At 42.5% G+C, this 17,982-nt stretch overlaps 2 protein-coding genes across 3 annotated transcripts; one reads left to right on the top strand and one right to left on the bottom strand.

Annotated features, from left to right (window-relative positions):
• The first annotated feature begins 614 nt into the window (after positions 1-614).
• On the top strand, positions 615-3,536 carry siva1 (SIVA1, apoptosis-inducing factor). The gene is made up of 4 exons (XM_020660944.3): positions 615-811; positions 1,183-1,371; positions 2,694-2,847; positions 3,316-3,536. The coding sequence occupies exons 1-4, from the start codon at positions 691-693 to the stop codon at positions 3,362-3,364; spliced, it is 513 nt and encodes a 170-aa protein (XP_020516600.1). The 5' UTR covers positions 615-690; the 3' UTR covers positions 3,365-3,536.
• Positions 3,537-8,847: 5,311 nt separating this feature from the next.
• zbtb42 (zinc finger and BTB domain containing 42) lies at positions 8,848-16,036 on the bottom strand. Of its 2 annotated transcripts, none has more exons than XM_020629955.3 (2): positions 15,881-16,036; positions 8,848-14,527 (listed from the first exon to the last, which is right to left on the bottom strand). In XM_020629955.3, exon 2 carries the CDS (start codon positions 14,511-14,513, stop codon positions 12,918-12,920), a length of 1,596 nt encoding a protein of 531 aa, XP_020485611.1. In that variant the 5' UTR covers positions 14,514-14,527; positions 15,881-16,036; the 3' UTR covers positions 8,848-12,917. The 2 variants fall into 2 exon arrangements, with proteins under 2 accessions (XP_020485611.1, XP_065822132.1); XM_065966060.1 differs by lacking the exon at positions 15,881-16,036 and adding an exon at positions 14,908-15,784.
• Positions 16,037-17,982: the final 1,946 nt, after the last annotated feature.

The raw sequence follows: 17,982 nt of genomic DNA, 5'->3' as shown, positions 1-17,982 counted from the left end.
GAAAGGAAGGCGGGGTTGTACAAAAAAACTAAAATCAGCTGTAAAAAAGAGTTGTAAAGAGAGGAAGAGAAGGGAGGAAATCGTGATAATGACACTTTCTGGGTACAATGAGACAATGTTTATACTGGGAAAAGTAACAGTGACACGTGTGAAATATGTGGAATTAAAGATCACATATTATGCAAAACACAAAAAACTTCCAAGACATGTTTTGGGGAGCTCTGAGGATTATTTAAACTTGTTGAAAAGGAGGAGAGTGTCCTTTAATTGAAATGTAGAAGATATAATATTACTCCTGGTTAAATACATTTTAAATAAAATAACATATAATAATTGTAGTAGTATGCAGCTGGAGAGAAGGAGGTCAAAGCTACAGGGTTTGAGTGAAATGTGGGAGTAATATTGGGCACAGATGGAGGAGTAGAGGGGATATAAGGATATATAGGTAAACGACGTGATGTTACACACTCTTGGTCCCTTAGGTGGCGGTAAAGTAGCCTACCTTTAAATTGTTTGCGATCCGCCAAAAAACAATGAGCGAAGCAGAACAAGAAGAAACTGATTGGCTCTGATATTTCACGTGACAATAAAGGGCGTGTGTCATTGGCTCGTTTCTGCGTCACTTGCAATTTTCCCGCAACAAACAAGGAGAAGTCAGCGAGAGCCACCCAAGAACTTTTTAAAGCTAAAATGCCTAAACGAGCGTGTCCTTTTCAACAAACATTTTCCTCCCAGTACAAAATACACATCGGACAGCAGGAGCTGAATAATTACGGCGTTTGTGGTGACAAATATAAGCGAGAAATCCACGGTGAGTACATGCAGTTACATCGTGTGTGTTTCAGTGTTAGCTTATCTTAGCTTCGTCGGTCTTCTGATGCAAACTACAAAAAAAAAACAATCCGTTTGTCGCTTTTTTGCACATTTCAGACATTCATATGTTACCAATTCCGAAACGAGAATACGCATACAGGTGATAACATGTCATTAATAGGGCGTCTAGATAAAAAAACACTATTGAAACATTACTGCTTGCTGACCTGTGAGATGCAACAAGGAGTGAACTCAGACAATCTGTGTTTCTGTAAATGACAACATGAAGGCAACAAACGAGGAGGGTCAGCTGAGTTGCTCATGTGTAACTTTATTTATAGGTGGATGTTTTTTTTTTCTTCTTCACAGAAAAGACTAAGAACTTGCTCTTTAATGGGGCCAAGGCAGTGATGGGAAAAGTCTGGCCTGGGGAGGAGAGGATTAATGACCCGCAGCCCACAGGACAAGTAGAAACACCTGCATACAGCCAGGCGTTACTAAGAGGACAGACACTGATTGGACACGATGGGAGACTGACCAGAGGGAATGCTGCCCAAGGTAAGCCTGAAAGGTGAAAGGATGGCTAAAATGAAACCAAAACGACAAAAACAGAAGCCGCATGTTTGTGGGTGTCACACTGCAGAAGGTCACTTGAACCCCAATAATACATTTTGGTGACAGACACTGATAATGTGGAGTAGACGCTGAAAACTCAGCAGGGTCGATACTAAAACAATAAACAAAGTCCAAATGTGTGAGAACATTGACCTCTGCTGTTGGAAGAGGAGTAGTGACGTGGCTGAACTTGTGACTGGGTTAGTATAATCTTTAACCTCATGAAGAAGCTGGACGCTACAAAACGTGCACACACACACACACACACACAACCAATGATTTGTTGGAGTTCCTAGGATCTCTGAGAGCCTAAAAACGTAAATATACTTGCACAACGACCATTCATGATGTTATTTTGACTCTCGGATTTTTCCATCTAAATTTTGACATTTGCAACATTTTTTTTCAAATCATAGTAAAATGCAGATAAGCCAATATATAAATGTAAGGACGTGTTAGTTACTGTTTTGGTTCCTTTTCTGTAGTAAAGGGTATTTTTGAAATTCAGCTGAAGCTAAAATGAGGCATAGGCATCCTAAGTAGCATAATTGAATGCATTATCATGGTACTTTCACAACGGCATGTGAATATATATATATATATATATATATATATATATATTATATTAACAAATACTTTTTAATTGCAACTAAAGCATGAATGAGGGGTGTGATTCTTCAGATTTGTCTGCTATTCCTATTTTTTTTGACTCTGCAATAACCTGCCAGTCTTGGTGATCCGTATGCAGTGTTTCCCCACACATACATAATGTGTGGGCTGCTAATGTATTAACAGCCTAAGTATATGTGCAGAATGTTTTTAACTTTTTTTTTAAATCTGTATAACCACCACTTGGATCCATAAACTTAAGGACAAACTCCCCTCGCTTTCTGCTGCTCCATTTTTGTGTTGCAAGTAGTGACTGTCTGCTCTGAAGGTGGTAAGAGAGAGTGTTGAGCGTTGTCACATGTCTTATTCAAACCTTTTTGTGCAGTTGAATCCCTGACAATCTTATTCTGAATACTATGTGGTCATATAATATCCATGGTGTACAGTGATTGCTTTATTAGGGAGACAGCTCAAAGCCAAAGAAGTTGCTTTACTCAGCGGACAAAGTCAGATTGTTAGTTCAGTTCATGCTTGTCACCAGCAGGTGTCAGGTTTGTCAAATATATGGATGATTAGCCTAGTTACTTTTTAAAACTGGGTTCTTTGATAAAAAGCTCATCCAGAGTGTGCTGTTTGGATGTTTGCTCTCTGTCTAGGTGCAGCAGTGACTACCACAGGCTGCGGTGTGTGTCACAAGAACCAGGGCTCTATGACGCCATGCTCCCAATGTGAGCGTCTAAGCTGCTCCTCCTGCACCCGACAGTGCTCCAGCTGCTCCAACCTCTGCTGCTCTGTCTGCACCATCATAGAGTAAGTTTAGCTCTGGTCTGATACATTGTCAAGATCTTGGTATCAACCGTTGTTGGGGAATTGTGCTGTGTGTTTTATTTGCACTGATTATTATTTCTTCTTAATTACAACATTGGTATATTGTGTTGTAATTTTGTATTTTTTTCCACTTCTGTTTTGTGTTGGGGTGTTATTTGACCCTGTTCCATAAAGGGGTTACAGTCCACTGATTTGTGTAATATATTTTTGAACCTAGAGAATGCTTGACTTCACATCATCTTGTAGCTCATAGGTAGAAGAGCAGGCTGGCCATCGCTCATTGGGTTGGTGGTTCAACATCAACTACTGAAGTGTTTTTTTTTTGTTTGTTTTTTTGCATGTTCAGTTTCATCTTTTTTAATTTTGCACCAGAAATGTCCCACAGGGATGATAAAGTTTTGCTGAATTGATGTTAATAACTGTAATATAATCTTTCCTTTTGCTCCACAGTTACAGCGGAAGATATGATGAAGTTATATGCTGCAGCTGCTCGACATAGAGAGAGACTGAAGAAGGATCAGGAGTTTGTTTGAACAAATATGTATATCTGTCTCACATGAGATAACTAAGACTGCATTTTATTGTGACATGTTTTATGTAATCTACATCTTTCCTTGTATATATGTACTGCATTATCTGTAACTGAAATAAACTTGAACACTTTTATACACGATGAACTGAGGGCATCTCTTTAGAACATCCTTCATAATACAGTAACTATAATTTTGATCAATGAGAAGGCTGTTTTTTTTTTTTGTTTTTTTTGTTAATTAATTTATATATGGGCAAGTATGCTGAACAGAAAAGCAAACAACACAGCATTTCTAGTCTAAGTTAATTATGAGGCCTGTCCCGAATGAGCTTGTGTGTTTTTTTTTTGTTGAAGGGTTACTCTCAGGCTTTTTGTGCATTTTATTGGAGAGAGGACAGTGGCTAGAGTTTGAAAAATCCAAGAGAGAGATTGGGTAATGACAGGCGGGAAAGAAGCCACAGGTCAAACTTGAACCCGGGCTGCCCACCTGGAAGACCAGTCTTCGCACATGGGGCATGCACACCAACTACCAGGCCACCGTAGTCCCCTGGGATGAGCTTTTAAAATACATTTATAAAAAATAATGATGTAAAAATTACAATACAAAACCCCAAGAAAACAGGATACATCTGGTTAGTCACATGTTTTTTTTTTGTATAAAGTAGTTTTTAAATAATCACATCTGGGCTTTACAGTTTATAAAACTTGTCATGTGTTGTAGATCTGTCAGCAGATGGCGACACTTCAAAGACTTAATCAAAGGACAAGTTCCTCTCAGATTGGGCCACATTGAAGGTGTGACACAAACTTCCTTTTTCATACTTAAAGAGGAAGATTTTCGACGTTTCACTTTAAATACTTGAGTTTTCTCTTTATTTGGTCCTGAAATTGAAATTCCAGTCCAGCCTTTCTGGACTGACTTGTTATCAGATCTATTTATTAAAACAAGAAGCCCCAGAGGCTGAAGAGAAGCAGACCTCTGCAGCAGACAATCTGGCAACAATTATCCCTGCCGGACGTGACCTTGAGCTGCGGTCATCACTTTGTCTTGGCTGTGGCTCGTCACTGATGACGAGCGGTGTCAGGGTCAGGTATTGTGCGCCGTGAGTAATTGTTCTTGGTGGAAGAAGTCCTCCGCACTGCTCTGTAGAAAATCAATCACATGACATGGTCTTATAGATATTAGCTTGGATGAGTGCATTTCCCGGAGCTTATTGCAAATGCGCCTAGGAGCTGTTGAGTCACATCCCCTGCTCAGCGGGCCAGTTGTGGCTCCACTCTTTGGGGAGCTCTGCAGTTGGTGTCCGGGGGCAGCGCTTGATTTCTGGCTCAGTGAACAGACAGCTGCTGGCAAGCCGGGTGTCGGGGCTGTCTGCACCATTCTTGATGAGACTTTAAGAAAGTCAAAGCTGGACATACACGCTTGAAATAGTTCTGAAGAAGTTAAAAGTTTATTCTTATAAAAAAGAAAAAATAGAGCTGGAATGATTAATCTGCAACTACTTAAAAAATATATATATATATATATATGTATATATAGCCTAACTAATGGTAAAAGACATTAATGGAGAGGAAAATCTCAAATGTTAGCTTATCCTAAAAAAAAAAATGTTTTTAAACATTAAAAGATGATTCAAAGTTTAATTCTCAAAGGCATCTGGAGTTGGTTGAAGTGTTGGAAGAGGCAAAACATCTGTAAAAAAAAAAAAAAAATTCAACCAGGGCTAGATGTCTTATGGATTAAACTTGAACTGCACGATTGAGAACAATAGAACAATATGTTACCTTTTGGCTGTGAGATTATTTTTATTTTTATTTTTATTCTTTTTTTGTTGCACAATTATTTCCTTTATAATGAAGTAATCATTTGGTCATCAATAAAGTACAATGGGTATTTTTAAAGGGGTCTTTATTTCTCTTGCACCAATTGAAAATACAAATCAAAATGTAGACAATGATCTTTGACCCCCAGATTTCCATGAAGCCTAAAAGCAACTTTTCTTTTTGAGTAGGTGGAAGCAACATGTTAGTGAGCATATCACTTTAAATACACTTTAGATTCATTAATGCTTAATGACCCTTCTAAGTGTTATCATGGACACAAATATATGAACAGGTACAGAAATTAAAACAACTTGGCCCTTGAGTTGTCAGATCTAATCTACAGTCTTGACCAGTGTCAGGTGGAGCGTCCTTTCTTCCATAAAAGTTCTCGATGCCATCTGAGATGAGTTTGTCTTTGTTAGAAGAGTAACACTGTTAGGAGTTAAAAGTCAAAGTGATGCACAGATATCGAAAGCTGTCTTTGACCTACAAATGGCTCTTTATTATCCAGCTGTTTCCAGACACTTCCTCTGATCCGTCATTGCATCAGACCTTTCTTTCGTACAATTTTCATTTAGAAGGAAGGGATTGTAATGCATTACACGTAGGAAAAGATTGTTGTCCAAAACAATACATGAATCATCAAGAATTTCATCATTTTTATGTCACTTATTGCCTCCAGTCTTAGCAAACAGTCTCAGTGATATATGCGGGCCTTCCATGTCTTTCTTCCTCTCCCAATTCTTTTTTTTTAAAGACAAGTCCAGATATAGCACGTTACAGAATATGTTCAAGCATGACTTGCACTTATTAAATAGGAGGATGCTCTCTCCCGTTCTATAAAATGAAGATGTTGGGTTGATCTGTCTTCAAAAACAAGAGCTGTCCAGACTTTCATTGCATCTGAGGGTCACTGTTCTCTCCCCCAAACCCTCCACCCACCTCTCCTTCTCTCCGGCATGCTCCATGTGTGGCTGGGTGTCTGCAGCGCGGAGAAAGGGGGCCACATAATCACCCACAGCGCTGCAGACAGGACCAACTGCAGCCGGCCAGCGGGAGCACGTGGCTTTGTCTTTCACCCATTCTTTCGGGGACCAGCTGTGGTCTGAGTGTGGCGAGCGGCGGTGGGCCCAGTGATGCTGCTGCTATAAATATGCGTCAACGAGTGTGAGTAAGTGACAGCTGTACAGTGGATCAAGGACACAGTGTCTTGGCACTGTCAGGGCGAGCCACTCCAAAAAAGGCAAACCCAGTGTGAGGGCACTAGTTGATATGTATTTATGCACTTGTGGCAGTATGCATGTTGTGTACACAGTTCAGATTGAGGCATTAAATGTTGCTTTTTAAATGTTTGTAGCACTCCACGTTGGCAGTAATACTCACTTATTAAGATTGTTTAAATCCAGACTTTTATATTCTTAATTAGAACTACCTTTTTTTTTTTTTTTTTTTTACTCTCGGGAACAATGTTGTTTGGATTTCCTGAAAGTCAAAACAATGGCTCCTCCACAATTAAGTGGATGATAACCATATGCAGGTGAGAGAGAGAAAAAGAAATCTGCCCGTGTTGGTGTGTGTGTGTGTGTGTGTGTGTGTGTGTGTGTGTGTGTGTGTGTGTGTGTGTGTGTGTGTGTGTGTGTGTGTGTGTGTGTGTGTGTGTGTGTGCATTGTCTGTACACAAGTGCATGTGTGACTGTGTTTGTGTGCCCTTTTCAAGTGTGACCACCTGTCTTTTGTTAAGAAATAAATAAATAAACAGAGGCCACACCAGCTGTCCCTGGCAGTCCGTCCCTTCAGAGGTCAAGGGCTCCCACCGCTGGCCTTGTTGAGCTGGTGGACACTTACAACTTTCCTCTCAACTTCTCTCAAGTACCTCTAAACCACACACACACACAAACGCACATACACAAAGCCACTCGCAGCCAAATGAGCCGGGCTTTGAGCCTCGAAGAGAGGAATGTTTTATTACACCATCGAGTTACACAGCACATATCCCGGCTCGTCACCCTGCAGCTAAGCCCTATCACATGGCCCCTACTTTCCATGTGAAGGTTTTGGGCCCATAAGAATCAAACACACACACACTCATGCACACACAATGGGGCAGTCTAAGCTCTGCATCAGGCAGATGTGAGAAGTTGGTGCCAGCAAGTGCTCTGAGGCCTGCTGCTGGTGATGTTTACAGTGTTTGGTGGCCACAGCATTGCAGAGGGAGGGCCCTTATTTACTGTGAGCCAGCCGGGACTGCTCGGGGTGTTTATGAATGATCTTGGGAAGACATTGTTTTCTTTATGTTGGAGCTGCCTGGCTAGCGCCGCTGTGTCGACTGAGCATAAAGTACTTGCTGGGGAGCTGGGCCAGACAATAGCCTGGCTGAGCTACTACCCACGCACACAATAGAGTGTGGGGATGAGGCTGAGGTTTGGGGCCGTGGTTTTGGGGGCCTGTGGGGGGGGGGGGGGGGTGGGATGCAGCCCTTGTCTATATGTTGTTCCCAGAATGAGTGAGCTGGGACTGGGGGAGGGTTGGTGGGAACCTGAGTATATCCCCATTGGGATCACGTAGCAGAGCAGCTGGATTTCTTTCATGGTGCAGCCGGGGAATAATTAAAAGTTCTCGCCATTGAAACTGTCCACTGAATTGGCATGACACACATTTGGGGTGTGTGTGTGTGTGTGTGTGTGTGTGTGTGTGTGTGTGTGTGTGTGTGTGTTTGTGTTTGCACTGACAAATACATGTGTGTTTTGGCTCAGTTTGAGTAATAAACACATTCGGTCAACTGCCTTTGTTGTCCCAGGTTTATCTCCTGTGCAGAGTAATGGCAACAGGTCAGAAACAATGGGAGACAATCATGAAGCTGCTGCGTCCTTGAGCTCAGTTTACGGTTTCAGAGGGAGAAGGCCTGTTAGACCTGCAGTTTTATCACTTGCTGTTGTCGGTGTACACATTACAGTTCTTCACACCAACACACACTGATTGTTGCTGCTGTGAGTCAGAGAAGGGCTGTTCTTAAACTATAGCATACCAGAGTTTAACTTTTTTTTGTTTTTACGTATGACTGTAAATTGAAGCTTTAGGTCTTTAAAAGTGATTCACACAGATCAGCCATAAAATGATGACCACCTACACAATCTAATGCAATCAATCCTACTTTTAGAAATGTCTATATTCTCATGTTTTTGTTGACATGGTCAGAAAGCTGATAATTCTCCCTCATATGGTCATAGTGGGTGGTGTACTGTGGTTCATTCTTAAGAAAAAGGGGTTCCAAATATGTCTGTGTAGATTCTTAGTCATCCAGGTCATGGTCAATTCGAAGCTTGATCCAAAGTCAATTGGGCTTCATCCAGTCCAGATCAAGCCTCGAAGTGTTCCAAATAGTTTTCTCCCCTCATGTATGTAAACGGAGAGGGCAAGTATTAGGAACACTTTTCAATATCATTTACTCCAGTATACCACCACCACCCACCGTTTGAACATGGCAGCTAAAAAGTAAAAATGTAAAGCTTTGTAAAAGTAGATTCTATTGGTGGAGCTGTTGTGTTGGATTGCTTAATTTGCATAACATTATGGCTGATCGATGATTATGAAACCCAGTGAAGAATAAATGAAGTCCACACAATGCATGAAAGTTGTTCCATTTTAATTCTATGCATAATCTTAAGAAAGACCTAAATCAAGATTGTCACATTTCCACAGCACACACACACACACACACACACGCACACGCACACACACATAGGCACACTCCAGAAGCGCAAAACAAAGAAAATGCACATACATTTACAGATCAAATGAAATCGCCTCCATATCTAAGCAATGTCAATTCTGCATAAGGATTGTCCTCTAATCTCTACCCCCTAACACTGAAGTAATTCATTACTATAAAATATACATTTCTTATTTTAAAAAATTATATTAAATTCTAATGGCACTTCTACAAGTTCTATTAAAAAGAGTTTCCGTTTGACATTGAGAAGCTTTTTTTTAATCCAAATTAAAACTGAGAAAGTCAAATGTTGCACAAGTAGCAAATGCAATAATAAATATTTCTCATGATTATACACAATTTCACAGTTGCAACCTGCAGAGGACAAAGTTCCAGTATCAGTGAAGTCCTTTTTTAAACGTCATACAGCATGAGTCAGGCAAACATAGCCCTCCATCAAGAGTAGCACTGTTTCCATTCAACAATCAAACATCTCAGTGTTTCACATTCAACAGTGACATTAACTAAAGGAGCTGACTTGTTAGTTCCCAGTAGTATTGACTTCTAAAAAGCCAAATCAGAAGAAGAAAAAAAACGCTTGTCTTCAGTTGAACACAGCCATTAAAAAGAAACGTATTCACAGAAACAAAAAAAAGTCAAATCAATCTCAAAATGTGAAAGTAATCTCTCGCAAAGCAGCAGAAATGAACAGACTTTTAGTTTGTCTTGATGTATATTTTGAAATGATAGAAAAGAAAAAAATCAGTGGGCGACCACTGCTGCTATGATTTGAAGGTTACCACTGCAGATTAGGGCAAAAATGTACAATATAGAAAAAGGGTTTCTCCAGATGCAACACTTATCTGTGTGTCTACAAGGCACATTTGGTTATCATCCTGGAGGTATAAATAAAGACTTCAAACAATAAAAAGGAAAAAAAAAAAAAAGAATCACATTTTTGTTAGTTTTTTCTACCTCTGTACACATGTACATTAGAAAACCAAACAGTTCATTTTGCACCACGATACAAATGTTCCTTAAAAAAATGAAATAGTGACAAAATCTACATTCCAGTGTGTTCTGATTCAAATATACAATATTAACAGGTCTACATCAGAAATATACCTATTTGATCTGACGACTAACAGAAGTGATTAAACTTGTGAACAACGGGAGTGTTTGTGCAAGTAATCAGGCAGCCAATTTCAAATTTGCACGAGCTGCATTCACTCGAGCCAGAGGAGAGTGAAAACAGATCCCAGTTTTTCCAGAGGGAAATGGTTCGATTCCTTCTCCACTAAGGCTTCTTGATCAAGAACATTCTAAAATACATAAATGCAAATTGAGACATGAATTGATTCATGTGTCCTGAAAGAGTAAATACACCTCAGCGTGTCTATGTTGAAATGGACAGGTAAATCTGACCTCTTCTCCACAGTTTACAGGCATGTTATTATCAGTCTCGCGTGGAAAAACAATACTCCAATAACTGTGATATTCTCTTGATAGATGTGCAATCAAATCAACGTGGCAGCTCCTCCATGTAGAGGAACAATGGAGTGTTTATCTACTACATGCTGGGATATGGAGGGAGGGGAGTCTGTTCTTTGAAGCCTCCAAACAATACACCTGTTTACAGTGTCCTTGTTCTCCTTTTTTTTTTGCAAAATACATTTCTCACATTCCAACGGCTCGATTCAATACAGAAAAAGTGCAAAGAGAAAAAAAAAACCGGTGCTGCCTTTTCTCCCTGCAGCTCGGAGGGAGACACACAATGATCCCTTGAGAACTACCTGGGACTGGTGGGGGCGGGGGCTGGGGGGGGGGGGGGGGACACACTCACAATGCCTGTATTGTCTGGTTTCTATAGGTAGCCGGCGCTGTATCAGTGAGGCTATGCCTGTGAACAACTGTCTCCTGTGGGAGAACAGCGGTCACAGCGGTGTTAAATGTTCTGATTTGTTCTGGGTCTGATCGAGTTGTCTTCAACATGAAAAAGGGAACCAAACTTCCTGTGAAGGATGCGACACTTTTAAGAGACTGCAGCGATAATAAGACACCTGACTCACGTTGACACGGGGAAAAAAATGAACAGTTTGATAAATAGATTATATATTTACATTAAATATACATACAGTAAGAAATAGCAGCCTAGACAATAGTGTTTAAACTATATGCATGCTAAAAAAAACAAAAAAAAAAACAAGTGCTTCTCTATGATCCATGTGACAAATCTTGAACCCTCCGTAGAGATCTCTACACGGTACATTAAAATGCGATTACAGTAACTCGATTTGCACAGAGAAAATGAGCCCCAATACCAGTTAATGAGTACCAAGATCGCTAGGCAAGACGTGAGGTCTTTCAAGCTTATACAAATAAAGACTACACCTACTGTAAAAACCTGAACCAAGTCAAACTAATAAATAAATCTGATCAAGTCTTCTCAGGACAGATGAGACAAAAACATCAGGAACTCCAAACGCTACGCCCTTGTTTAAGAATAAATGTAGCATCCATGTGTAGACAGACACAACAAAATCCACTGGATGCCGAAAGATTCTTGCAAAGAGAGCGTCGCCTAAGGCCCCAGCTTCATCAGCAGTAAAACATACAGTAAGAAGATATAATGTGGAGTTAATTCAAAGAAAAGAAAGGTCAGTGGGTTTATCTGAATGGCACGAGGAACACAGCTAAATGAACAAACAGCGCTATTTATCCACCTGTATTTTCCGTCCTTGCCTGCTGAGGATCTGCCCTAAACACTGTGTCAGTGTGCCCTCGAAATCATTCCATGTGTTAACGAGGTCATTTACTGACAAAGATGAACATTTAACTCAAACAAGTCAATAATAAGCTTTATTGACAAGAGTTTGGTTCGCAATTTGATCACATTCTTGAAACGTATTTAAGGCCACTCACTCCAGAATAAACAACTACCTTTGTTACATCCTGATATGTGGAGGGTTTTCCAGTTTTTTTTTTATTAAGTAAGGCCTGAAAACGTACTGATTTTGACCAGAAGGCAAGTCTGTACATCTCATTCTTGTTTAAGTAAATGAAGTGTTTTCAGTAGGCACCAGCATAACAGGCATTAGCTCTTAACCACTCTCCAGCCCTCCTCTGATTAGACAACTTCTTTTAAAGTAGCAATTACAAGGCCATTCTGTCAACATGTGCTCGCTTACATTAGCAACTGAAGAGCCTAGCAACACACCCCAAGGCGAGACGAAATGTGGTGATGTGATGGTCTGCTTGTCCTCTTTTATAAACAACTTAGAACTTCATTTCAACCAAATAAAACTTCTACTTCCATGAAGAAAAAAAAAAAAAGAAGATACTTCCAGTAGTCAAACTTCATTAGTTTTACTGCCTCGTGACAGTTTACTTGTTAAGGACTAAACAAAATCTCCAAAATAAATAATAATATTAATAACAATAATAATAATAATAATATAGGAGATTAAAAAAAAATCATATATTGCTACTTGCGGACGGTTCTGATCTCCCATGTGCACAAATTAAAGTCTCACTCAGTCTGAAGATTGTATTAACATATTTTAGCATTAGCTCTCAGCATTTTGCCCCCATAAGGTTTGAACATAGCATTTTTTTTTTTTCTTTCTCTTTCAGCAGATACACTCCTCAAATAAACTCCGACAGGTTGACACGAATAGACAGAAACAAACAAGTGCATCGTCTGATTTGTTCATCTTCGTCCACACAGATCCAGCATGAGTTTCACAGCGGCCATGTTTATCCAAACAACCTGTGGCCACTTGTGCGCACAGAAAACGGCTCCAGTTTGTACAGTTGCTACATTTTTTTTTTAAACTTGACAAATGCCACATCGGGTAGAATCCAAATGATATGTCTCCAACAAACTGAAAAATGTGTGTATTCATAAGGAAACTGTTCAGTAGTAGAATTCAGTGTATGAAAAGACATTCTGTCTTATGTTGTGGCACTGGTGAGAGGTGTTTTTATTTATCCAATGGCGAGAGTCTTGACAAGGCCACAGTGAAACTTCCTGATGTGGCGGTATAGGTCCCCGGATTGGGTGAAGCGCCTTTCGCACCACTTACAAGCGTGAGGCTTCTCACGTGTGTGGACCACAGCGTGCCGACTCAAGTTATGGGAGTACTGGAAGCTCTTGCCACACTGGCCACAGGTGTATGGCTTCTCGCCAGAGTGTGTGCGCTCGTGGCGTTTCAGCGTGTACATGCAGGAGAAGGTCTTGTTGCACTGCATGCACGTTGGGACTGAGCCGTCTGGGGACAGCTTGGAGCGTGCGCCGTCCTTCTCGCGGAAGTGGGAGCTGAGGTGCAGTTGCAGCACGTGGGGGCTGGGGAAGACTTTGCTGCAGAGGGGACACACACACACCTGTTGGCCCGGGGGCAGGAGCACCCCGCTGGAGGTCGAGATGTCTGAGGAGGCCAAGTCATCCTCTTCCTCCTCTTCGCTGTCCCCCAGCAGCCTCCCCCTCCTCTCCTCTAGCTCCCTGCCCGGGGCGCCCTCCCTCCCCCTGCAGGCCTCCCCCTCCTCGTCCATCAGGTCCTCCTCCTGGGAGAGCAGGGCGGCTGTGGAGCCGTTGTTGCCTGGGAAGAGGGCAGCGAACCCTGTCACCACCGAGCTCCTGGCACTATTCCCAAAGCGCTGGCTCTCAGGGCTCATCGGCTCACTGTCCTCCTGCTCTGACAGCAAGTCGTGTTCGTCTTTAACAAGTGGCTCAGTGCCCTGCTGCTGGCTGTCGAGGGCCAGCTGTCCCGAGACATAGGAGGGGTGTAAGGGATCTCTACTAGACAGAGGCTTGAAAGACAAATCCAGTGCACAGTCCATGTCATCTGAAGCCCGGGACCTCTGGGACAGTGATACGGTGGAACTACTGACATCAGCTTTTGTTTTTCCAGCTGTTTGGACGCAGGGCTCGGCCTCCGCTGACACATAATTGACACCTACAAGGTCCGGGGACCTGCCAGAGTGACCGTTTGCCTTCTGCCTGCTCTGTGTAGACCTATCACAATCTGTGACAGCCCGCCTGACTTCGCTGTTGTCCGTGTCAAATTCTTCTGCCAGGGGGGGCCGATGAAGCCCATGAGACTGTGTCTGGGGCTGTCGCCGGATGAGCTGCTTACTGTGCAGCTCGCCATCTGAGGAGTTTTCCCTGTCCAGACAGCTGAGACCCAAACCCTCGCTCATCTTTTCATCCAGAGGGGAGAATTCCTTATCTTTTAGCTTTCCTTTGCACACTTTCACAATATCATACATGTGGAGGTAACTGGCTGCTGCCAGGACATCCTCCACCGGGAGAGTGCTGAATTCCAACTTCCCCTCATACATAAATTCAAGGAGCAGACTGAAAGCCGGGGCTGTCACAATGTCACTGTTGAGATGCACAACGTCCCTTTTGTCCAGCTGGTCCCTGTAGAAGAGATGGAAGTACATGCTGCAGGAGGCCAGCACGGCTCTGTGCGCTTTGAATCGAGCTTCCCCGACAAGAACAGTGCAGTCACAGAGGAAACCTTGGTGACGCTGCTGACTCAGACACTGCAGCAACTGGCGGCTATGGTCTGGGAACTCCATTCTTCCTTCATAACCTGACGAAAAAAAAACAGGAAAAACAGGATACTCGATAAACGAAATGAAGCCATTAATAGGGCAGAGCAAGGCTGCGGTCACAAATCAGAGAAAAGCGCGAAGCAACCGCGAGAGTGGAGTGGATTTGAGTTTAAACTTTTGCCGAATTACACGAGTTTATTTAAAAGAATGAGCAAGAGCAATCATACAATCTCTTAAATCTGTTAGGTCCCCAAATACAAGTGCATAAAATAAATACTTATTTCTAAACTTTCGTCCACATTTTTTTTTTTTTTTTTACATAGCCGAGAGGTCTGCATCAATAACTTTATCCAACTTGAGAACACAAATCCTCCATTCTTTCCAGTGGTGCAGGATACGCTGCGCTGCGCTCACCCACCCATGTATGTATCGCAGAGTAAACGGATACACTCCAAATGATCCAAAGTATTCCTGTGTGGAGCGAGGCAGTCTCTATAATTCTCCTTAGAGCTCCCAAATTTTGCGAAAAGTGAAGCAGCGGCGCGTTCCCACACGCACAAAAAAAAAAGAAAAAAGGAGCACCGTTCAGAAAAAAACACGCAAGAAGTGGGATTGGGAGTGATTCCAGCCGTCCATGGAGGGAAGGAGGCTAACGTGAAGAAGAAGAAAAAAAAATAAGCCCTGTGCAGAGTGAGTAAACTGGTGCTCTGTTTGCTAATTACACTGCAAGCTGTGGAGTCAGCTGCTCTGACATCACCGCAATGGAAACGCTACCTCCAGCTGTGCTCCCCTCTATGCCATATGTTAACTCCGGGCTAAAACCAGACACACAACTTGTAAAAATAAATAAATAGAAAAGATTGATTTATAAATGTCTCAAGATGGCACGAAATTTCAAAACTTTTTTTTTTTTTTAATAGCGTCATATATCAGCGAAGGAAAACTGCAGGCGACACCCGGGGATAAAAAAATTAAACGCTTTGTGGCCCCTTTACGCACTCGTGAGGCACGCGTACAACTGTGAGATATATCCGTTTCTAAGGGCTGATTCGCGCAGAAAAAGCAGGTTGGAAGGAGGAGGAAAAAAAAAAAAACGAACGTGAAATTGATATTAAAGTTAGATAGCTGCCGAGAACAGCGTGCTGGAGTATCATTTTGCGCGCATTAGTTGCGTTTGCAAAAAAGGATAGAAAAGTGTGACACGGAAAGGCGCAGTAAAACCGAGCTCCATGTCCGTGTTGGGAAACGCATTGCTGGGAGCCTTTTAAACAGCAGAGGAACTCACAGCAAAGCCAACTGCGCTGAACGAAGCGGCGAGAGAGGGGGGGGGGGGCACTCTTTAACTTTAGCTTCCTCCGTTTGAAAAACCAACAGAAAAACACTCCACTTACATTTATTCCCCTTCGGTATCGTCGTCTTTCTCGCTACAAGTCCCGCTGTCCTTTCATGATGTTCGGCCAGATGTTCGCTTCTCCTTGTCGTTTCTTGAGCTTCAGTCCGACCCTGGCAAGGCAGGCTGCACTCGGCGCTGCTGTGTGTCAAGCAGGTTGATAATGGCACAAGTCTCGCGATACCGCAGCGCCACAATAACTTCTGTACTACTGCGTGAATTCACACAGCGGCAGCAAGTAGCAAAGTACACTGGGAGCAGCAATTGGCTCTTTACTGAAACAACTGTCCCAGGAAAGCGGAAGGGACTCACGCTGTAGTGAATCTCGAAGTTTTACAGGAAGGGGATGGGTAGATTACTGACAATACTAACTTTAAGACACAAAACTATTTTTCAAGTTTAAACTTCAAGTAGACAGTCTGATCATAAGAGCACAACGTTTAAATGTCTTATTGAACACAGGTTTTCCTTTTTTAGGAAATGCTCCCTGTTTGCCCCTTTTCTCAATTCTTGCCATTCAGACTTGTTTAAAGGTAATGTTATTTAAAAAGCTCAAATCCTGAAGATACATTTAATTTGCAGGCTTCCCACAATGTTGTCTGTAGATGAAAGAAAAGCTGAACTGTTATCTGTTGATCAAAGTTCTTAATGTATAGTTTACCCAGACTGATACAGAGAATTATAAATCGTGCTTTGTCATTTGAAGGGTTATTAGACAACTGGGCTGCTCTCTCTAATCCTGATTTGGGTTGTGGAACTCGCTGGCACCACACGCCACCCAGTGCCTTTGTTTTCCCAGACCACACCAAGTCCTGGCTCTGATTTGTCCAGCCTAAATTGACTTAAGACAGGAATTTTGATTTACATTTGGGAGGGGGGAGAGAAAAGTCACAGATTTGTTCAGGCTCTTAAAAATAACACAGTCTCCGGAGCCTGCTCTGTAATTGTTAAAGCTATAGAAGGTGGCAGCGGAGAAACAAGGGGCTTGAGGTTGCAGCTGCTCATCTTGTGCCCCCCTCCTCCTCCTCGTGTCCCTCCCTGTGCTCCCCCAACTGCTTCAGTCACCTTTGCCCTGTGTTCCAGCTGCCGTGTGTTTTGAAAAGGCCATTTGCAGCTCCTCACAGCCTCCTGACACAGAGGGGAATGAGCAATGTGACGAGAGGCGGCAGCCACTGGTCGGAAAGGGGCCACCGGCGAGATTCTTATCCACTTACTGCTTTATTCCATTTTTAGTCCTTCTGTTACTGTTACAAAGGGAGGATTTCTGCACTGTGGTCATGTCTAGATTAAGATGAGGAAGACAGTCATGCTCCCTAAATAAAAACTGTATTTGCTCCAATAAATTGGCATTCAGAAAGATGATAAATGGTGAAAACACCTGGGAGCTTTAGTAAAGTATAAGATGTGCGAGCCACATTAACAACAAGTTTCCATTCAAACTCACACACACTTACACGATGCATGCATGCAGGAGCAACGACGTGGATAAGAATAGGAGCAGTGGCCCTGTGTTTCTCTGGCCCTGGCAAATGTAGGCGCCCAGTAGAGGAGGGGTGTGTGTTCACAGGGCAAGACAAAGCAGTGGTTGTGCCTGAGGACAGTGGCCTCAGAGAGAGGGGCTCGGCACGGTGGAGGTTCTCACACACCGAGAAAGATAGAAAGAGAGAGAGGGAGAGAGAATGGGAGTGGGAGAGTGGGGGAGCTGGGAAAGACAGAGAGAGAGAGAGAGCGAGAGAGAGAGAGAGAACACTTCCTGGAGGTTCTTTCTTCCTCTCTGCAATCATCAATGGCATTCTCCCCCTGACCCACTCTTCTCTCAGACAAACAAAAGAGCCCGCATTCCAGTGTAGCCTGACCGGCCAACCAGCCAGCCTTCCAGCCACTGAGTGAACCACATCACTCCCCCAACTGGACCAAAGTCCCAGGAGTGTGTGCGTGTGTGTGTGTGTGTGTGGGGGGGATGCATCTCACATTAAGGAAATCACAATACCCAGCCTTGACCATGTACCAGAAAGCAAATTTTAATTTTATTTTTGAAATTATGTGTACAGCTATCAGCTCATTCCAGCGTATTTCTTTAAAAATGTTTAAGGTTCAAGTAAA

The sequence above is a fragment of the Labrus bergylta genome, chromosome 18, assembly GCF_963930695.1.
Source record: "Labrus bergylta chromosome 18, fLabBer1.1, whole genome shotgun sequence".
NCBI lineage: Eukaryota > Metazoa > Chordata > Actinopteri > Labriformes > Labridae > Labrus > Labrus bergylta.
Note: the sequence above shows the minus strand (reverse complement) of the source record. Positions and strands in the feature narration are given on the sequence as shown.